Source organism: Musa acuminata, chromosome BXJ2-6 (assembly GCF_036884655.1).
Source record: "Musa acuminata AAA Group cultivar baxijiao chromosome BXJ2-6, Cavendish_Baxijiao_AAA, whole genome shotgun sequence".
Classification (NCBI taxonomy): Eukaryota; Viridiplantae; Streptophyta; class Magnoliopsida; order Zingiberales; family Musaceae; genus Musa; species Musa acuminata.
In genome coordinates, this window is record NC_088343.1 from 39667483 (window position 1) to 39690314 (window position 22832).

The 22832-nt window shown below is 35.8% G+C and overlaps 2 protein-coding genes across 3 annotated transcripts; both read left to right on the forward strand.

Annotated features, from left to right (window-relative positions):
• Positions 1–1952: 1952 nt before the first annotated feature.
• On the forward strand, positions 1953–16051 carry LOC103989333 (probable E3 ubiquitin-protein ligase ARI8). 2 transcript variants are annotated; one of them, XM_009408144.3, is made up of 16 exons: positions 1953–2071; positions 2193–2390; positions 4761–4885; positions 5824–5926; positions 6035–6125; positions 6707–6879; positions 7631–7735; positions 7826–7914; positions 9864–9971; positions 10055–10145; positions 10255–10344; positions 12995–13042; positions 13322–13393; positions 13485–13584; positions 13690–13816; positions 15265–16051. In XM_009408144.3, exons 2-16 carry the CDS (start codon positions 2232–2234, stop codon positions 15545–15547), a joined length of 1764 nt encoding a protein of 587 aa, XP_009406419.2. In that variant the 5' UTR covers positions 1953–2071; positions 2193–2231; the 3' UTR covers positions 15548–16051. The 2 variants fall into 2 exon arrangements, with proteins under 2 accessions (XP_009406419.2, XP_064970287.1); XM_065114215.1 differs by having other exon boundaries at positions 1994–2390.
• A 3959-nt stretch (positions 16052–20010) lies between these two features.
• Positions 20011–22050, forward strand: LOC103989334 (uncharacterized). The gene is made up of 3 exons (XM_009408145.3): positions 20011–20242; positions 20378–20444; positions 21549–22050. The coding sequence occupies exons 1-3, from the start codon at positions 20159–20161 to the stop codon at positions 21803–21805; spliced, it is 408 nt and encodes a 135-aa protein (XP_009406420.1). The 5' UTR covers positions 20011–20158; the 3' UTR covers positions 21806–22050.
• The last annotated feature ends 782 nt before the right edge of the window (positions 22051–22832 follow it).

Here is a 22832-nt window from a genome sequence, read left to right on the forward strand (position 1 = left end):
TGGAAACTTCTTTTCTTTTGCTCACTTTTGGATTCCTTCCCTCAGGAATATTTGGATGGGTGATTTTTTAAAGATTATTTCTACTTCCCCGAGTCCTTAGAGGAAACAAAGTTGGTGAACTTTTACGCAATTGTGATTTACCTGATAATATAGATGGCATCCCTTTGATGTAGTTTCTATTGTCCCTATGACTTCAGACCATCGAGGAAGCTGAACAGCTTGTTCTTCTCGAATATATCTTGCATGTCTATCATTAGTATAGAAAATCACTTTACATAGTTCCAAATAGAAGCACTTTGGCAGAGTTGTCTCAACTTCCTTATTGCGATGAACTTTGTGTTCTCGAGTAGAAATTGAATTCTCAACTCCTACTTTAAGTCCTCCTATGTGTCCACTTGACACCAACCTTATCAGATCTCTTTCTAATGTATTAGCTACTAAAGTTTTATATCCCTATTTAAGTATATGATTAGTATCGAAACTTTGGTTTCTTCGGAATCAAGCCTCATAGCTTAGAAGTATTATTTTATGTCAAATAAAAAATCCTTGTGCTCCTTTGCATCCCTAGCACTTTCATAGTAATGTGATCCAAGTGTCATCAAGTTTTGTGATGGAGCAATGCGAGTATTGCTCCCTCCTGTATTAAGAGCCCTTTTAAGCAATGTAACCCTAGATGTGACTTTCGTCATGACTTCGTATAGATGTTGTAGGAAATTATTGGTGTCCTCCATCAATTGATTAACTTGAGACTCAACCTTTTCGATACGAGATTCTACTTTCTCTTATGAGTTATCTACTTGAAGAAGCCTTTATTGACATTAGTAGAATTCCTCTAAACTTGCTTCAAAGAGATCAAGATGAGTTTCCACATTTTTAGTCTCTCCATGCTTCTTTTCCTGGTTGGCACTCTCGATTGTGCTTCCTTTACTCACGGAGAATAGCCAACTTCTCACTCGTCTTGTTTACTATCGCGCTTCTCTTGAGCAACTCCAACAGTTTGAGAGTGAGTTTGAATTTGCAACCCACCTATGGCTGCTTGGGGCAATGGTCCGGCTTGCCCCGTGAGCAACAAGCAAGTTTTGACGTCTCGCGAAGAGGGGATCTTTAAAAGTAATTTAGTAAACATTTGGTGTATAAGAAAAAAAAAAAGAGAAAAAAAAAATAAAGACTTTAGAAGGCCAACGAACATTCGTAAGTCTATATACAACTGCTTATCGGGTGTCGAGCACGATGACAAATTCCCATAGGTTGGACATGTGAACTTATGAAATCAAATCAACACCTAACACTATCCTAAACTCCCATCCAGTCCGGTGCCACTTGGGAGGTAACAGGGTGTTGAGATGACTTATGTTTTGCACTGCATCGTAATCTGCAGAAAATATATCATGACACATGAAAATGGAACCATTTGGGAGTAATTTTGCTTGTCATGGTGAGCGATTGCTATGTAACATCGTAAATTATTTCTGTTCATAATTTTTAAATAAAAACACATAAAATTAAGATAAAATATATTATCAAACATATGTATAAGCAAACAAAAATGACGAACGATTCATTAACGAAGATATTGCGAATGCGTGATGACCATTCATGACATCTCCTCCCTTCTCCTCATCTTCTCATGTTACTCATCCTTCCGTATAGTTAGTCTCCTCCTCCCTTCTCTTACTTTCTCCTTGCCCACTCTCTTTTACAACATGTCCTTTTTCTCGCTTGTCATCTCCTCCCTTGTGATGATGGAGGTAATCGGTGGAGAATGAAAGGATATTTTGATTAAATAAAAAAAAAATGCTACGAGGCAAAAATTAATTGGGGGTATTATTTGGAAGAAGTCTTTTAAATGAAATATCAAAAAAATTATGAGAGGCTTTATTTGATAAATTTTCTAATATTTTTTTCCCTTAATTATCATATTTTTGGTATCATGGTAATTCCATCATCCCTCTCTTTTCCTTGCATCGCTCTATTTCTCCTCATCTATAAAAGGGCGAAGAGATGCCTCTCTTTGAAGAGTGGCAAATCCAATAACGAGATCCCAATCGCCCTTTCCCCTCTCGCTATCGCGGTACAATCTCCCCTCTTCTCCGTCCCTCGATTCCGATCCCATTCCCCCTCTTTCTCCAATCGATTTGGCCCGCTGATCCCACCGATTTTCTGCACGATCGCCTACCCACGCGGGTTTTTAGGGTTTCTGAGGGCGCTGAGTTTGGCTCCGGGCGGAGGGGATGGGTTCGGAGGAGGACATGCACGACGCGAACGACGTCCAGTCGGTGGAGGACGATTTCTACACCGGGGAGACGGGGATGGGCAGCGAGGACGACGACTATAATTTTGGCGATAACTATTCGGATGATTCCGAGGATGTCACCTCCCATCGCCAGCAGGTGAGGGGATGTGAAAAAGATCCCTATTTTTTGTCTTTTTTAGTTTCCTTCCCTTTCTAATGCCCGTGTTTTCATGTTTTTGGTGGTGGTGTTAGAGATCCTTGAACCTAATTTGATGCGTGAAGGAGCCAAATTAGCTGCTTGTAAAGCCAAATCATTGTAGATTGTAATCGGATTGGTGGCACGATTCTCTCTAGGCTTATAACGTAGTTCTTGGCTTGGCCTAGAAGTTGGATAGATTTATGTGGTACGAGATTGTTGATTTGGTGTCAAAAGAACTACATAGGAGATGATAATGGCACTTCTTTCTTTGAAAGATTCATTATTTTCAGATTGAATACATGAATTTTCATCTCTTGTAGCTACTGTCTTTATGTTTCTTGCGCATTATTGTAGATAACGGTTTCCCAGGTGAATGCAAACTGCAATGATGTTGTGGAATTGTGTCCATCTTTGTTTTAAAGTTCATCTGCTTCATTAAGTTCACATGCTGAACATTGAGAAGATGGATGTTAGATGTCGAGTGAGAATATCAAGGACAATTAATATGTGATTCTATTTTTCTGTAATACTATTTGTTATATTTTGGTTGTCTTTGCCATACTGTTTATGTTCCTCATGTCATGCAAAGTTATTTACTATCAAATTTCATGTCAAAAGCCAAAGTTATTTACTATCAAATTTCTGGCCTAGGTGTCTGCGGGGAGACAACACAAACACAATAAACATGTTGATGTGTCTGTGCTTTGTTAATCCAGAATTCCTATTGTGTATTCCATTCATAAAAAAGTTGGCCATTGTTTCTGACCTAATTTTTTGCTTGTATACACAAGATATTTTACTAAATTTATTAAGCAATGTAAGTGATTTAACACAACATTTTGAGATGAGAATCCAATTAAACACATCCCATGTACCCGTACATGAGATTATACCATGTCACAGAATGTTACGTGTTCTAGGTAACTATGACCTTAGCTCACTATATTCCCCTGTTGCCATTACAATTATCATATGCGGCTTTTTGGCATTTCTATCATTTTGAGGTTTGATTAGAAAAGACCCAGGTGTTCTTATACAGTTTGTTAATTCTGTAGATGGTGGTGTTTCAGTGACATTAGCATGATTGTTCTATATCATGAGGAGTCTATTGTATCGATTGCTTGGAATCACTTAGTACCATAGTCAGTCCAATGGAGGCAATAGCTCTGGTATCATTCCACTGGTTCATATAAATAAAATTTTTACTGCACATAGCAGTATTGGCCAAAGTGTGCAATAAACTTAGAATCATGCTTTTTTTCTCTTATTATGTTTTATTGATCTTTTTTTTTCATTGAATTAAATTGACCTGAATCACAAGTCTTTGCTGCCAAAAATAAATTCTTAATTAAGGAAACAATTTTCAGTCCAAGATATCTTAGAAGCATTTTTTTTCTGTATTTGCCATTTAGTAGTCAGCACCACAAACAATAGGTAGGAAGTAATTAATTGCTTGACAATTTCTGTGCAGTGGTTTTGTTTTAGCAATAGATAGTGCTACAACTACATTTTCGAGCACTACAATTTTATATGAAGTTGTAGTATATAGTGTAGACTTTAGAGTGCTCTAAGTTGGTTCGACATTTATGATGCTTCCACTTGGCATGGAATTATTTGCCAATGTTATAAAGTTGCCATTGTTTGCAGGAATTTAATATTGCTTGTAAAGTATGCATTTGCAGCAGGGACTGCATTTGTTATTTCTATAAGTACAACCAAAGAAATATATAATCTGCATTAAAATTATTTATAGATGAATGTATGCTATGGCCAAATAAAAAAATTGATGGCTTATAAACTATACAGCACAAATAAAGGTTTAATTAGTTAAAGTTATATCATCATGGAGCATGTATCAGAGTATTTAATTATAGTAGTAAAATATATATGATAAATAGGGAGAAGCACATACCATATATGACTGATTTCTAATGCATACACCTCATTTAGCCTAAGCACAGTTGAATATATGGCTGCATATTTTACATATATGGTAACACCACATAGCAAGGTCGCGTAGGCCTTATGTGCAGTCATGTGACTGTGTATTGTAGAATTTGCAGCCCCTTTTTTGCATGTACAGTAATATTGCATACTAAGGTCATGCTGGGCTTATGCGAGGTGGTCATTTGAGGTATACTCATATATGGCTTCATAAATTGCTTTCAGAAAATTGTTATTTGCTTTTGGTAATGTTTAATGAAATAAATGCTTTTAAGTAATAGTTGGAAGTTTCGAAATAGGTCCTTTTTTATATTGAGAATAAATTCTGGTAAATGGTTCATTATTATGTTCATCTAATGTTGTTCAGCACTTTTCTGTTGGCAGCAAAACTATACTATTTTGAGTGAGGCTGATATTCGGCAGCATCAGGATGAAAATATTAATAGAGTATCTACTGTACTTTTAATACCAAGATATGCAGCATGCATTCTTCTTCGTCATTATAACTGGTAAGAGTGTTAACTTATAAAGTGGAAATTTCTGTGTGGATCTTTTTTTAAATATTTGCATACATTGCTCACTTATTTTTAGCTATCACTATTTTAGAGTACAATACAAAATAGAGTACCACTTCTTTTAACTACCAAAGTTGCAATAGAATATTAGATGTGCTCTTATTAGCTCATTGATTTATTACAGATGTTTATAGAATATGAAGTTGGGAACTATAAAATAATATGTTCTTGTACCACCTTTTTTATTTATTATCTCTTAATGATATTTAATCTGAGTCAATTGTATATATTTAGTTAATTAACTGATGATGACCTTATGTCAAAAGTAACATGGTCAGCACATGCCATATGCCTTAAACCCTCCCATCTATTTGGAGACAGTGAAAACAGACTGCAAGGTTTTTAATAGAACCAGAGAAACTGATTAACTTCATATGTTCACCTTTCAAAAGATGGCTGTATTTTGAAGTTTCTATTGCAAACGTTTGGTACTTTATTCAAGGGCAAAATGTAGGGATATAGGTTCTAGCTTACTCTTTATCAAAGTATATATTATGATTAATTGTGTCATCAGTAATCTCTGGGGATATGGAATTCCTTGTGAGCTTGCATATTGAATAAGAACATTGAGATGTAAAGAATTTTCCCCTATTCTGGAGAAGCAAATATTTAGAAGACCTATATAAAAATATTATGAAAATGATTTTAGAAATCAACATTCTTGCATTGTTTGAAATGCCTCATTCTGGTTTCTGTTCTTTACATTGTAAATGAGGATAAATTTTCCTTTTTTCTTTGATAATTGCAGTAGCAAAAAACCTACTGCTGAACTAGTAGTTCAGCATTTCTATGCTAAACAAGTTCCTCTATCACTTCTTTTTGTTCATTATTGTTGTGATGATATGGATTGCATGTTTATTTCGATTATGCAGGAGTATTAGTAGGGTGCATGATGAGTGGTTTGCTGATGAAGAGCATGTTCGGAAGGCTGTTGGTTTGTTGGAGAGAACAGTGGAGATTTCGAATGCTAGAGAAGTTAGTATAGTATTAGTTATCCGTTTCTGGATATTTGGGCATTGAGATGGAATTATTTTTTATATTTTCAATGATTTCCCCCTTATGGACTGACTTTGCTTGTGGCAGCTGACTTGTGGGATTTGTTTTGAAAACTATCCCTGTGGCAGAATGAGTTCTGCTTCATGTGGTCATCCTTTTTGTGGGGCTTGCTGGAGAGGTCTGTTATTTTGATTTTAGTTGTTATCATGGCTTTATAACCAATGTTTGTGGTGTTAGTTAGGTCTGATTTTCTTCACTTTGCTGTTATAAAATATGTTTTTGCACCTGTTCTTTAAGATAAGTAGGCATTTTGGTTCCAATTTGAATGCTAATATGAACATTTTTTGTTGTAATGCCAGTTGATATCACCATGCCAGTTGCACATTTTTTTGCTCTTGTTCATAGGAATATATCACTTGATATCAAGTATGAAGTTACTTGGGACCAATGATCAAAAGGTCTGATTTTATGATGATAGTATGATGGTCATAAGGAATTGGATTCCAGACTTTCTAAAGCCTGCATCTTGTGTAATTTATTTACAGTAACATGTTAACCCTAAATTCTATCAGGCCTTCTGTATGCTTTCTGAGTTGTTTAAAGATATTTCAAACTATATTTTTTAAGAATTGCATCTCTGTGCTGTGCCTTTGTTCTAGAAAACTTGATAGAATATTCTTTAGAATCTATTTGAAGCTGAGGTATTTTATGTAGGGTTCTTGTTTGATGGTTGAAAATTGAGACACTGCCAACTTGCAGGTTACATTAGTACATCTATAAGTGATGGCCCTGGGTGCTTAATGTTGCGATGCCCTGATCCTTCTTGTGGTGCTGCTGTTGGTCGAAACATGATTGATGTCTTGACTACTGGCGAAGATAAAGAGAAGTATTCACGATATCTTCTTAGATCTTACGTTGAAGATAACAGAAAGGTAAGGTACACATGACACTTATAATTTAAGGATATAGAAATCAGGGTTTCAAATATTGGTCCAAGTCAAACCAATATATATTGATTAATATTTAGTAGTGTGACCAAGGATCAATACTGGTTGGTATTTAATTTTAAATTATTTTTGTAGGTGGTTCATGTTGGTATTACCATCTGGTATACCAGTATTATATCAAACGGGTTGCTGAATCAATATCGGTCTGAGATTTATAACTTTTATCCAAAATTTTATTTAATTTCTTTCTTTCTTGTGTCCAGCTCATGCCTGTCACTGAAATTTGAAAGACCGAGTAATGGCATCTATGATGACTTTTTTTTTTCTAAAATCAATAGAAGTTGTACTTTAATGTGATTGTGAGTTGCAAAAGGACAGGGTGGTCCGGTGCAAAGGCTATTGTCAATGGACTTTTGTTTTTCTATATTGTTAATTCTAGGGTTTGCCATTTCTGGTACCAGACCCATCTCAGAGATTTGTTGGTATGGTACATATCGGTCTATACCGGTGTACCAATACATGATATGCTGGGGCATGCCGATAGGCACTCGGGCAAGCCATGTCTCGGTAGCGAGTCGAACCGGCACATACCATACCTACTTGGGTGATATAACAAACCTTGGTTAATTCTTGGTTTGAAAATGTCCTTGTGTTGTCTTGTGAAATTCTCGATGAAGTTTCTGGCTACACTCTCATTTTCTTCACAATTTTTTTGATTCTTTAATTCGTTTTATAGATAAAATGGTGTCCTGCCCCTGGTTGTGAGTTTGCTGTAGAGTTTGTTATTGGCAGTGGAAGTTATGATGTTTGCTGCAGCTGCTCATATAGCTTTTGCTGGAATGTAAGTTTACCTTTGGCAACACATTATAAATCTTATTAGAAGTATGCTTACATCTCTCCTTATTCTGAGCTGTTAAAATAAAAATTGCAGTGTGCCGAGGAAGCTCACCGGCCAGTTGACTGTGCCACTGTAGCAAAGTGGATTTTGAAGAACAGTGCTGAATCTGAAAATATGAATTGGTACAGGATATAATAGATAAATGTCCTTTTTATCTGTTGCCTTCACTGCTGTTCCCTACAATATCAGTTATGATATTTGTGTTACGTTCAGTAATACATTTCACTCTCTTCAATTCTAATTTTAGTCTGATTTGATGATACTTCTTGCAAAGTTGATTCCTTCATTATATTTAAATTCCTGTAGTTAACTATATGTTAACAGATATTCTTTGCTTTGCTGCATGACCATTGTACCATTGTATTATCATGTATTAAGTGCATGCTGCACCTGGTCAGCTGGTGTCATGCTGTGTTGGTCATGTGCCCAACCACATAGCAAGGTGTTCTTGTGACAAATGACAGGCATGTTGAAAGCCTTTATTTGTCCTATTTATGCTCAACTTTATTTGCAAGCGCTGCCTTGAGCATCCTATCCTGGTTATTCAGTCATTATTATAGCTTAAAGGATTGCAGATTCCTCTCTTGAGGGGGGCACTTTGATAATAAAAGACAACTTATTCTTTAAAGTATGAAGTATATGCTTTAAGAGATCATAGTGCACCTTAGGGTGCTTCCACTCAGAGTTAGTGGAGGCCTGAATTGCAGTTCCACTAGAAACAACTATAGGATATTTTTAGAAATGAACCTTGATTCAGAGAGGCCACAATTTTGTACTTCCACAGAGCACCTTTCCGACTTTGGTAGGTGGCATGGAGGTTAAGAGCCAGATATTGGAGAAGCTGCTTAATGTCTTAATGTCCTTGGTATGTTTCATCAGTCCAATGGAGCTTGGTTTATTTTGGTACAACCCATTTCAATTGACAAGATCCAATTGATGCAGCATTCTTGGACCTATCTTAACAGTGAACGAACTGTTTCCAACTGAGTGAGTTAACTCCAAGCCAAGCATACAAAATTTAGTTAAATCAAGTTCCACTGAGAGAAACACCTCTCAGAAACTACCAGCTATTTGAAGTGATATGTGATGAATTATGGTTTTACATCATCTCCTCCCTAATCTAAGCAATCTGCTGAAAGAAAGGCAGTAGTTGTTCCTTGTCCCTGAAGGAAGGGGAGTAAAATAGAGCTGGACAAGAGACGTGCAATAGGAAATTGTAATGATATGTAGAGCATTGCATTTAAGCTTCTGGCAACTATGATAATCTGAATAATTAAGCCTTTTTAATATTATGCTTCTTTGCATACCCATTTTATTGTGGAAAGTTCTATGTCCTGTTTGGTTTCATTTGATTCTTCATCAATAGCTTTAGTTCTGCAACTTTTTAGCTTCAGAATACTGATGTTAGTTCACCCCTAATGCTGAAGCTTGCATTTTTATTTGTAGACCTTTTGACTTCCTTTACTTCTACAAGTTCAGTTTTCAAAACAGGTATTGTTATGACATTGTGGGAACTTGTCTTGTCTTCACCTCTTTGAAAGTTCTAAAACCTGAATTTTATGATCTTTAATAAATTGTAAAGGGTCCAACTGGTGGGTTATCTTCTCTGTTCTTTTGAAAATGGAAGGAAAGGAATACCTTTCCTTCCATTTTCTCCTGGATTTGTGTAATGTATGTGTGAATACAAACTGTTTGTATGTGCTCTCTCCTTTAATCTTTTATTCTATTTTCAATATTGACATACAGCTTACTGTTAATTACTTCATATAAGATGAGATGAACAAGATAGTTATCAAAGATTACATTAAATGCCACTGATAAGTAACTAAGAACTGTTGGCTCGTGAAAAATCTTGTTTTAGTTTATGTTTTAACTTTTCAGTCAACATGTGTTTTACATCTCTGTTGTGTATGAACCCCAGCAGGTCTCTCATTTTAATCTTTGACCTTATCCATATACTTTATTCCAGTTATCATATCCCAATGGGCTTTGTGATTCAATTACATAAAAGGGATGACACTCTAATTATTGCATTTTTTTGTGCTAATCATATTCTTTGATAATATATCAGGATTTTAGCGAACTCGAAGCCTTGTCCAAAGTGCAAACGTCCAATTGAGAAAAACCAGGGATGCATGCATATAACATGCACACCTCCTTGTAAATTTGAATTTTGCTGGTAATAGATCTTCACTTTATAAGTACTTTAGAGGCTTCTTTTGTGAATTCTGCAGCTTATATGTTCCTTGATTGTTGTTGTAGGTTATGTCTGGGACCATGGTCTGAACATGGTGAGAGGACTGGTGGTTTCTATGCTTGTAATCGCTACGAATCAGCAAAACAGGAAGGAGCGGTATGATTAGCAATTTTCTCATTCTATGGATTATGGAATGATTAGAATTGGACTATATGAATTCTCAATTCTCACACATGCATCCTCATCAATTTATAAATACTTGCAGTATGATGAATCTGAAAGGAGGAGAGAAATGGCTAAAAATTCTCTTGAGAGATACACACATTATTATGAACGATGGGCTACGAATCAATCAGTATGTAAATTTTGTTCTTCTTCCTTCCCATCTGTAGTTTAAATTTTTTTTCTTTGTCCAAGGAATCTATAAATCTATGATACCATGATGATTTATACTTTGATTTTGGGACTATTTTGCCTATAAGTGGCTGAATCTAGAAAGCCACATCCTGAAAGTGGCACATGAAACATGACATTAGTTTACCATTCAAATGATAAAGAAAACATTGCATTTTAATCATTTTGAACTCTCTGCTTGTCAGTGATTGAAAGAGGCGCTCGGGCGAGGCGAGGCGAGGCGAGGCCTCGCCGAGGCCCGAGCGCCTCGCTAATGTCCCAGGCGGCGCGCTTCAAACAGGCGCCGCCTGGGCGCTCGCCCGAGCCCAGGCGTTGGGCGCTTCGGGCGAGCGCCTAGGTAAACCAAGTGATCGAACCATGATTTTAGGTCTAGTTCGGTCCTGGTTCGGTTGTTAGTTGGTTCAATCAAACCAACTAAACCGATATAACCCTTACCCAACCCTAACCCGCTGCCACTGCCGCTCCCGATCTCGCTGCTCGTCGCTCCTGCTCCCGTTGCCGCTGCTCGTCGCTGTCGCTGCTCGCGCCTCCCGCGAGCGCTCCTGCGAGCCTTCCCGCTGCTCGCGACTCCCGCGAGCCCTCCCGCTGCTCGCGCCTCCCGCTGCTTGCGCCACTGCTCGAGACTCCCGCGAGCCCTCCCGCTGCTCGCGCCTCCCGCTCCCTTTCCCTTTCCCGTTGCCGCCGCTCGCCGCTGCTGCCGCTCGCTGCTGCTTCCTCGTTTCTCCGTCAAGCTCAGTATACAGTATACTCTTAATATTAAGTTTATTTGAATTTTGAAATGATTAATTTTCAATACTGTTAATAGATTAATAATATATTATTTTGATTTTAATGTTGTTAATTTTTATTTTGATGTAAAATTTTATTGTTTTGAATTTTGAAACTTTTTGTTAATGTGACATTGTGATTTTGTATCTTAGATTTTCTTAATTTAATAGCATATTTTTATTTAAAATTTTAAATAATTATATTTATTAATTATATTATATATTTTTATATTTTAGCGCCTCGCTTCGCTCGGGCAAGCGCCTAGCGCCTCGGGCGTTTTTGGACCTTGGCGTCTTTTGGCGCCTAGCGCTTTTTAAATCACTACTGCTTGTTGATGTTCAGGAAACCAGCAGATCATTTGTAGATAGATAATTTTTGGCAAACTGATGATGATCATACCAATAGTTAGATCACTGCCCGGCTGTTGGGCTCCTAGTTGGTCAATCAGTAGTCTTTAAAGGGTTTAATGTTAAACTATTTACTTGCTAGTGGCTGAAAGTGAATTGAGCGTCGACCAGTCATCAATTGCTAGCTGGTAACATGGTTGGCAATCATCAATGTCATACATTTATGGTTTTCTACCTGCTTACATTTAGACATTACTGGCATTGGTTCTGTTATAATGTTAATATGTGATGTTGTTCTTCATATGCCTTTATTTAACTTGACAAAGGTGCAAGAAACATGTTTCAAGCTTCAAAGAATGTTTTACTGTATATGTTTCGTAAATGAAGTTCTGATTTGCATATTATGTCTTTTGTTATTGTTCAATTATAAGAAGTTTTTGTAGTGCAATGTCATCATGTACTGGCTGAACTTTGTGATGTATCATTTACTTAATATGATAAATTTACTTCAGAATCCATTGCAGTAACTAAGAGTATTACTTGGCTATGACACGTTGTTCCTTTTTTGCTGAATGTTTTTGCAATGGATTGAATTGGTTTGACTTTATTTTCTCCTGTGTTCCAGATGATTCCATATCTTGTTATTGATGGTATCACATAATGAATTCATTGAATGTGGATTTAGTCCAAGAAATCCAGAAGATTACATGCCTTACAAAATGTTTCTGTGGTTTTGTAGTCAATCATTAAATCTCTCTTCAAATGGACCTTTGTTTTTTCAGCTTGATGAAGTTTGATTAACTAATCCCCTTGTACTAGTCCAAGGCCTGAAGTTATTAAAAGCAACTCGAGTTGGGGTTATTGCCTGGAAAAATTTTACACTATTGCTAGAATTTGTTTCTGACTATCTGCATTCTTGATATATGATCGATCATTGGCAACACAACTTCTTGCCTTGATCCATGTCTTTTGGGGAAGTTTAAATCTTGGTTTTGCTTTAAGCAATGAAGGACTTAATGAAACATCACGTTGTAGTTGTATTGCTAGTGTTTGGATCTTGTGTGTATAAGCCTCCAATTTAGGAAGCTTATTATTGAGATAAAAAATGGGATAGTGTTCTTATTTATCTTCTGGTTTGGCTTTTTTTGCATGTCATTGCAACTCTTCATGGTAATGGTATTCTGTGTATAGTTCATCTCATTTGCTTTTCTCCCTATAGATTGGTACCATTTTCTTGTTATTTTTCTTTGAACTTATGATTGTAGTAATTTTGTCTCTTTGTTCTTAATAAAGCATAACTTTATGGCCTATTTGACATAATACATTTTGTTGCACTGACTACCAAATAGGTGCATCCTTGTTCCCTTGTGTTAGTTTATGCATAATTTTTTGTCCACTCTGCTAGTTACATAGGCTGTCCCTTTAGAAAATTGAATTATCTAGATTGGACTTTACATTATGTTTTATAACCTGCAGTCAAGGCAGAAGGCACTTGCAGATTTACACAGCATGCAAACTGAAAAGGTACGGAGCTGTTTCTACTTTCGAGCACTTATATGTCATGTCAACTGTGGTATTGGTAGACTTGTCTGCTTCTAACAATAATAACTGATCTTGTCTGTTTGAAGCTGACCTCAGATCATCTTTTTTCATTTAAGTACACATTCAAAAAAGGCATCACATATCAACTGAATAAGAATGCCAAAGCCACCATCTCCAAGATGGCCCTTAATAAATATAAAACAATCAGTTATAATACATTATAAGAAGTGCACCCAGTGGCTACTTGTTTCAATTGTGCAGCTTGAGAAGCTAAGTGACACACAAAGCCAACCTGAATCCCAGCTCAAGTTCATAATTGAAGCCTGGTTACAGGTTAGCTTTATGCTAGAAACATGATGTAACTCTAATGACAGGATGTGATTCACCTTCCTTTTCCTGATATATTTTTCATTTCATTATACAGATAGTGGAGTGTAGGCGAGTATTGAAGTGGACATATGCCTATGGTTATTACCTGCCAGAACATGAACATGCCAAGAGACAGTTCTTTGAATATTTGCAAGGTTCGTACTTGCTTCTTTATGTAGCTGTCAAATATATGCTTTTTACTATTAATATTATTTTGAATAATTTTTCATTACTAAGAATCATCTTTAATCATTTTTCAGGTGAGGCTGAGTCTGGTTTAGAACGCCTTCATCAATGTGCAGAAAAGGAACTCCAAGTTTACCTTGATGCAGAAGGTCCTATGACAGACTTTAATGACTTCCGTACAAAGTTAGCTGGTCTGACCAGGTAGCTTCATCTCACATTTTACTTGCTAAGATATAGGGAATTAAGAGATTTAAAAAAGCTACATAGGTGGACCAAGTCATCCATGAAAATTTTATGGTTCCACTTCTAGAGGCCCAACACTCAGGTCTGTGTGAGGATGCCATCACCGTAATTCATTCCACTTAAATATTGGTCTTCTTAGGATTTATATCCACTGCCCAGGTAGGTTATTTGTATAGTATGGCGAGGTTAATAAGAAAAGAACCTTCTCTTTGTCTTAGACTGATTTTTAGTCTGTTATTTTGGATTTTCTTTATTTGTTTCAAAAGCCTCTGATTAGGCTTATGGGTTAGTTGGCATTGAGGCTACCAAATTTTTATGGATAAAAATTTTAGCTATGAAGTAGAAGTCGAATCAGACTGGCTTCATGGTGAGAGAATAACAACATTGACCTTTTTCTTGAGGCAGTCTAGTAGGATGGTTATAGTTTACTTTGTTTTACTATTAAGTGTAAATAGTTATATTGATTGTGTATAAAGTTCACCAGGGAATTTTCCAGGTGTTAGTATCCATGAAATAGAGATCTCTAGTCTAGTCGTGCCATTGTGTTTTTAATCTGTGCCCTGGTTTTGTAAGCAGGGGAGATCTAAGAAAGCATAGGTTCTGATTATAAGAGAGCATATCCCTTGTGTGTTTACTGTCCGTTGAAGCTGTATCAAGTTCTAATTGATTTGCAAAAGGTTTGATGATGACTCCAATTTTCAGTTAGGTTTGTGTCTTTGGCTGTTGGGCTACAGGGGTTTTTGGCTCCGAATTACCTTTTATCTTCTTGATTTTGGCATACAAGCTTGATAAATTCTTCCCTTTCAACGGTGTTAATTATACAAGTTGTGTGCACTTAACCTTGTTGAATACATATATAACTTTTTTGCTCTTGGTTACTCCGCTAGAAATTATGCTTGATAACTTATCATGAAACTGACTAATTCAAGTGCTAGACCAGTTTGGGAATCACAGTTATAGTATGACTAGTACGTTTAGCTTGGATTGTTCTCATTTGGTCACTTTCATGTATATTTTCTCTGCTGTGCCCAGTACACTGGTAGCTTGCAATTTACTGCTTGGTTGTCTGGAATACATAACATTTAACTACTTTTGTTTCATGTTCTACTTTATAGCATTTTGAACTTTAGTTTTCTCTCTGATATACTAGATATGGAAGTTTCAATGTGAGTTATTGAGGTAGTTATTTGACTAAAGTAGGAGGCACCAAACATATTAGGGAACATTTTTGACTCCTTAAAGATCATGGTTTCATTTTATTCATGATACCTAGCCACCTTTTTTTCTCTGTATCTACTGAATGCTAGCATTTACTCTTGCTTGCATTTATTGTTGAGAAATCGATACATTTAACTATAATGATTTTGATATTATTTTCATTGATATATGTGTTTGTCCTACATCAGTGTGACTAAGAACTATTTTGAGAATCTTGTTCGAGCCCTGGAGACTGGGTTGAAAGATGTTGGCACTTCCAATAACCAGGCGACATGCAGCAAGAGTTCAAGCTGCAAGAGCTTGGGCAGCAAATCCAAAAGTGGGAAGATCAAAGCAGTGGCTGGGAGCAGCTCCGGATCCGGTGCTCCTAGCCGCAGCTTCGACGACAGCAATCTCTGGTCCTGCGACCGCTGCACCTACGCCAACCCCAGGTCTACTACCACATGCCAGATGTGTGAGCATCACAGGTAGTGGTCCACCGGTGGTAGATCTTCCTCCAGTTTGGGCATCACTTGTGTGTAAAGTTTGCCCTTGAACCTGTTTCAATGGCCTGTGATGCTAGAACCCATTCCTGTGATGCTGGCTGGCTAGAAGGGCTATTTATTCACCTTAGGTTCCAACTTGCCATTTGAAGGAGGGCAATAGCAGACTGAGACAAGAAAAAGATACAGAAAATCTTGATTGCTGCTGCTGCTGCTGCTGCTGAAGCTGCTTCATGTCATGTAGTATTCTGCTTGTTTGTTGTCGTCAAGTTGACATTGTTCGCTGTTTGTATATATTTTTGTACTCGTATATGCTCAATTCAAGCATAGTTCGGAATGTAGAAGTGCTTGTTATTGTTGTAGCACTCTAATGCTCCGTGACAGTATCATGTTTAGTGTCAAAGGTAGTCGTAGTAAGCTCTGTAAAGTAGGATCAAACTACATGGCAAGCTTAGTCCATACTATACACATCTGTCTCACGTGTTCCCCTTCTCGTCGCACAATTCTTGTATTGAGAGGTCTAACAAATAATCTAAAGGATGATCTGAGAAATATGAGATGTAATCATATAAAAATTCTTGATGTAATCATAGAATTTTTGCCTCGTAATAATTGTTGTTTCACTTTTGAAAGTACACCTAAACCCAAAAAAAAAACTATAAAAGTATCATAATTTAATTTAATCCAACTTAGAGCTGGTTTTTACGATAGATAGATTTGGTTGGTTTCGTATCATCAATGTACTTACGAGATTATTTTGAAAAATAAATCAAAAATAGAATATATTAAATTATTAAAAATGGCTTATATCTAAGGATCAGAAAGAATGGTAGTAGAAGAATTAGAACTAATAAATTTCATAAAATCAGGTCTAAGTTTTTTCCAAAGCCTTAAGAAAAAGCCTCCAAGTCCAATTGTGTTTGCCATGCATAGATAGATAAATTCCAATGATCAATGTGACCATACTTAGCCTTGACTATGCTATCCCAAATAGAATCAACATCACTAAAACATATAAAATACGTTTAGCATGTAAAGCAAATTTGGTTAAATAAAGTTTTGTGTACACCCAAACCACCTATAGCTTTTGGGGGGCAGAAATCACCTCCCGAGATGACATATGAAGACCATGACATGAGAGTGGTCAGCTTTATGCTAAAAGTTAGCTTCAAGAATCGAGTCAAACATCCAACAAGCACTTCAAAGTATGCAAAGGAAGCAAATTGAGCACAGAGTTCACAAGAGTAATGATTAGAATGCTTAGAAGTTAGCTTTCCAAGAGCTTAATCTATTTTTAATATTTTGAGTAGAATGCTTAAGTACCCGATTAAGAATCCGACAATGAGCAATGAAGGATCCGTCGAAAAGAAATTTATCTTCCTTGATACTAAAAAAATTATAAATATCTCTTTTAGTATCTTGACAAGTTGTTTTGGGGAAAAAAAAAATCTTAGACTTTTTGAAGATTAACTTACAATTAGCTCCAAAGCATAGAACCATATCATTAGCATAAAACAAAATTGATAAAAGTCTAAAAAGCATGTTTAGAACAAAATGGTGTAATGTGATTCTAAGCACATTCATTTTTCAAGATAAAAGTAAGTAATTGAGTGACCAAAATGAAAAAGATAAGATAACAACAGATGATATACCATTAATAAGGTAGGAAAAAAAATAGGATAGACAATAGATTTGTCAATTCAATTCATGAATACATTCGATGTCAATAAAATAGAATAGAAGCCTAAGAAATGTTTTCAAAAGCTTTTTCAATGTCGATCTTTATGAAAACATAAGGATTTTTACATTTAGAATCAAATAAAAAGTATATAATTTCTTGCATAATTAAAATATTATCATGAATATTATAACCTTAAATAAAAAGTAGATTGTTCCTTAGAAATAAGACGAGGCATAAAATATTTTATGCAATTAGCTAACACATTAGTTAGTTTACATTGCTAAAAGAAATTGGCCTGAAATCCTTAAACCTTAATAGAATTTTTATTGGAGACTAGCAAGATTGTGAAAAGAGTTAGGAGCCTATAACATGAAAACTTTAAGATTGTGAAAAGAGTTAAAAGCTTATAACATGAAAACTTTAAGATTGTGAAAAGTGTTAAAAGATTATAACATGAAAACTTTAAGATTGTGAAAAGAGTTAAAAGCTTATAACATGAAAACTTTAAGACTATGAAAAGAGTTAAAAGCTTATAACATGAAAACTTTAAGATTGTGAAAAGAGTTAAAAGCTCATGAAAACTTTAAGATTGTGAAAAGAGTTAAAAGCTTATAACATGAAAACTTTAAGATTGTGAAAAGAGTTAAAAGCTTATAACATGAAAACTTTAAAATTGTGAAAAGAGTTAAAAGCTCATGAAAACTTTAAGATTCTGAAAAGAGTTAAAAGCTTATAACATGAAAACTTTAAGATTGTGAAAAGAGTTAAAAGCTTATAACATGAAAACTTTAAGATTGTGAAAAGAGTTAAAAGCTTATAACATGAAAACTTTAAGACTATGAAAAGAGTTAAAAGCTTATAACATGAAAACTTTAAGATTGTGAAAAGAGTTAAAAGCTTATAACATGAAAACTTTAAGATTGTGAAAAGAGTTAAAAGCTTATAACATGAAAACTTTAAGACTATGAAAAGAGTTAAAAGCTTATAACATGAAAACTTTAAGATTGTGAAAAGAGTTAAAAGCTTATAACATGAAAACTTTAAGATTGTGAAAAGAGTTAAAAGCTTATAACATGAAAACTTTAAAATTGTGAAAAGAGTTAAAAGCTCATGAAAACTTTAAGATTCTGAAAAGAGTTAAAAGCTTATAACATGAAAACTTTAAGATTGTGAAAAGAGTTAAAAGCTTATAACATGAAAACTTTAAGATTGTGAAAAGAGTTAAAAGCTTATAACATGAAAACTTTAAGACTATGAAAAGAGTTAAAAGCTTATAACATGAAAACTTTAAGATTGTGAAAAGAGTTAAAAGCTTATAACATGAAAACTTTAAGATTGTGAAAAGAGTTAGAAGCCTATAACATGAAAACTTTAAGATTCTGAAAAGAGTTAAAAGCTTATAACATGAAAACTTTAAGACTGAAAAGAGTTAAAAGCTTATAACATAAAAACTTTAAGACTATGAAAAGAGTTAAAAGCTTATAACATGAAAACTTTAAGACTGTGAAAAGAGTTAAAAGCTTATAACATGAAAACTTTAAGATTGTGAAAAGAGTTAAAAACTTATAACATGAAAACTTTAAGATTGTGAAAAGAGTTAAAAGCTTAAAACATGAAAACTTTAAGATTGTGAAAAGAGTTAAAAGCTTATAACATGAAAACTTTAAGACTATGAAAAGAGTTAAAAAGTTTATAATATGAAAACTTTAAGATTGTGAAAAGAGTTAAAAAGCTTATAACATGAAAACTTTAAGATTGTGAAAAGAGTTAAAAGCTTATAACATGAAAACTTTAAGATTGAGTTAAAAGCTTATAACATGAATGGCCCAAGACTCTTACCAAAACCATGAGAATAAACATCTTCAAAAAGATCTCTTTGATTGTGAAATGAGTTGATTGCTCTCTCGAATAGAGATACCTCAACCAATAGGAATAGGCCAAGACAAGGGGGTGACATGATTGGTTGTGATGGCTTAGAGTTGCAAAGTAATGAACTCATAAGTGATAAGATTATATGATCTTGAACATAATTATCATTAATCCAAAGATGGGTGACATGATGGTAGTATTTGGTATTGAGGTCACGCTCACTGATCCATTTGGCTTTTGATTTAGTTCATCATTTGACATTTATTTGTCTAATAAGAGCCTAAGCTTTATTAGGAACCAAGGCATAATAATACATAATCATCCTCCCAAATAATTTTTGGATTCTAACACAGAAATATTATGTTGAATACGAGCTAAAGAATCCTCAAGATCACCAAGCTTGTGTTTATTCCAATAAATAAAGTAAAAGGTGAAGATTGCACAGGTTATTAAGAAGGTTGAAAAGGTGATGAGAAGTCACTTGCAATGGAGTGCTACCCTTTGATACAAAAGTGTGTCTCAAGTAAAAGAGACTTGATAACCAAAACTATGCTTTGTTGAAAAGGTAAAGGGTGGGAGAGACATCACTTGAAATGGAGTACTATTTGGTAGAAATCTACCAACACCAAAGAGAAGCTTTTGGTCGATCTATTGGACACCCAACAAAAATGTTTGCAAGCCATCAACTGCAAGAAAAGATCTCATCATTGTAACCATGTAAGATCATAAACAAGTGCTGACACATGTCTGTCAGCAGCTCCTCCTGTGAACTCATTGGGATGCAACATCAACTTTGCAACAATTGCTGCGGAGGATCCATCTCTAGATTTCCCATATCTGAAGAGGGAAACCAAGAGAACCAAACCTGACCATGACATCCTCTCTCTCTCTCTCTCTCTCTCTCTCTCTCTCTTGTGTCTGTCTGGTAGCAATTATTTTGGCTAAAAATCTCTTTGTATCCACCACCACCACTCCAAGCCAAAGTCAAATAGTGTTTCTTCTCCACTCACAAAGCCTCCTGCCTCTTTCTTCTGAGCTTCCAGATCTAGCATGCAGGCCTTCCAGACCTACTCCCCCTCTGAGATCTCACTCCACACCACTAAGAAAGACTGCTGGTTGTCCATCCATGGCAAGGTGCAAAACTTCTTCTGTTTTCTTCTCTACCTCATATGAACTTTTGGCTGCTCGTTTTGGAGGATCAAGCATTTCTGTTTCTTTTGTTTCTTATGGTTATGCATGCTTTTGTGCTTCGATTTCATTCTGACCCAGGTTTATGATGTGACCACCTTCTTGGAGGATCATCCTGGAGGGGAGGATGTTATCCTTCATGCATCAGGTGCTTCTATTGCTCCATATCCCCATTTTTCTTTTTCTCTTTAATGTTCCTCTTATTTATAGTTTCTTCTATTGATCTTTTTGTGTTCCTACTCTAATTAGAAGATCTCTTCACTCTTGCTAGCAGACTCATGTTTTCCCCTGCTACTTAGCTTTGATATGCAGTGTTGTTGCAGCTTGCAGTTTGATAGGGAAAACTGCCTGGTATTATTTTTTCTTCAATCTGGTACCCATTGATATATCCTGTCTTTTTATTAGGAGGAGGTATTGCCAATTGAAAGAACTGTAGATCTGGAAATGAACAAGTAATGCCGGGATCTTGAGTAGAAACATCATTGAGTCACATTTTTTATTTGGAAGGAAAGAGAGGCTTCATTGAGCAACAGCTACCATGTTACAGTGATTACCAGAGAAAACCTGATCTGAATGGACTGTGGTTGTGTAGGAATAGAGCTATTATGGCCCTTAAATCACCTCTTAATCATGATCTATGGCCTGTAAAACTGTCTATCTTCTGAAAATTTGGTGAGGGCAGCTGCTGTGTCTGAAGTCTTTGCCCCTGCCTCCCGTCGCTTCACCTGCCGACGGTGTGACTCTGATCTCCGGCTACATTACTATAGAAAAGCCATGGCCAGTGTGCCCAAACCCAAAACAGATCAGTGGTGGGTTCTCTTACTCAACACTCGAAAGAATTGGCCATTTACTCCTTGCACCCAAGCATCCTGAGAGGTAGGCTCATCAAATATTATCTCAATTCGAGCGCTGTCTATGTGGTCATGATGCTTCTGAAGTCTCTGATTTTAAGAGGATTGAGAAGCAAATTTCAACTTCTGATACATTCTAAGGTCATTTCTTCCTTCTCAGGATGAAAGTTTGGCTACCATGTAGTATGCAGCATAGACCCCCTAATAGCCTTTTCAAGATTGAATTAGAAAAGAAATACACCCACATGTCCAACATAGTAAAAGTAACTTGTTAATCAATGAAACCATGTCGATATATTTGTATATGATAGACATTTGATTGGAAAATTTTGTCATGGTGTTCTTGAATTGTTTGCTTCTTTGATGTGGAATATGCTTTGACTCTTCATATTGATCCAAAGCTTCTGGAGATGCTACCCAAGCATTTGATGATGTGGGTCACAGCTCCACTGCCACTAGCATGATGGAGAGCTATGTGATCGGCACTGTCGAGGGTTATGTTTCTGGCATCAAACCAACCAGCAGACACTGGCTTTCGAAGCAGGAGCAGCCACCCCCTTCCTACAGCTTCACGGACTACCTCCTTCCACTGCTGGTCCTTGGTATCGCCTTTGCAGCTTGGTATTACCTCACCTTCTATTCAAAGGCCAAAGCCTGATCAACATACAAAAGCTCTTCTTGTTGTTGAGAATAATCGAGAGCCATATGGAGTAAGGGGGTGCTCAGTGATGATGCATACTTTTTGTAAGAGTGAGGAAGAGTGCTATAATTCCTACTGGATCACAAACCACCCAAATGTTCTGTTTCTGAGAAACTATTTGAAGAATTGCATGATTAAGAACCGATCGAGCTGATTTAATAATCTGGGCAAGCTTATTAAAAAATATCATCCTTGGTACTTCATTTTGTCAGAAGTTTTGATTACAAAATGTTCATGAAGCCTGCTGATGTTTGAGCTATATTCAAATGATTTAAATGTGCTAAAAGCTATTGTTAGAGCTTAGAAGAGTGCTTTATGGTGGTAAAACTTGCAGATCTTTCACTAGATTTCATTAATGGATGGTTTCTCTCCTGTTGAGTCTGTTCATGTATTTAATGATGGTGCCATTTTCATTAGATCTTTGGGTCAGTGTTGTGAAAAGTTAAAGACACATTCAAACTGGAATATCTCCATATCTAGTCATCATGATAGCCATATCCAGTAAGTTTAAACTAGATTGTTGACTGCATCATAATGACATTGTATTCTATCTTGTATGGTCACAGCATTGAGTTATTTACCATGTTGAGTGAAGTCATGGAAGATTTGAATGCTGAGTGAACTCTCATGCTTTTTTAGATCAGACTGTTTCTTTGCAAATTGTGACCAAATATATCCTATATTATTTGCAGAATTGTGATAACTTAACCTTCTTCACCTCCCAGTCTTTCTTTATAATATTCTCTGTAGCCTTTTTTTCGGACTTAAAAGTTTTACCGTAAGCATCTTCGAAGGGAAAAGGTAAATAAAAAGATCTCAATCAAACAATAATCTTACTATTATTTATAAATCTTTTGATTAGAAATAGGTTATGGGGTCTCTAAACAAGTTTATAGCTGATTTAAGATTTGTGAATGGAGGGAGGATCCAACTGTTGCTTAGAACAAGTCAAAAAAGCATGTAGGGAAAAAGTCAATTGGATGTT

What these genes read in the sequence shown, in the direction of transcription:
- LOC103989333 (XM_009408144.3), top strand. Translation starts at nt 2,232, where the DNA reads ATGGGTTCGGAGGAGGACATGCACGACGCGAACGACGTCCAGTCGGTG. An exon ending in TCACCTCCCATCGCCAGCAG is followed by an intron (nt 2,391 to 4,760) that starts GTGAGGGGATGT and finishes TTCTGTTGGCAG; the next exon opens with CAAAACTATACTATTTTGAG. An exon ending in CATATAGCTTTTGCTGGAAT is followed by an intron (nt 7,736 to 7,825) that starts GTAAGTTTACCT and finishes TAAAAATTGCAG; the next exon opens with TGTGCCGAGGAAGCTCACCG.
- LOC103989334 (XM_009408145.3), top strand. Translation starts at nt 20,159, where the DNA reads ATGCAGGCCTTCCAGACCTACTCCCCCTCTGAGATCTCACTCCACACC. An exon ending in GGTTGTCCATCCATGGCAAG is followed by an intron (nt 20,243 to 20,377) that starts GTGCAAAACTTC and finishes ATTCTGACCCAG; the next exon opens with GTTTATGATGTGACCACCTT. An exon ending in TGTTATCCTTCATGCATCAG is followed by an intron (nt 20,445 to 21,548) that starts GTGCTTCTATTG and finishes ATTGATCCAAAG; the next exon opens with CTTCTGGAGATGCTACCCAA.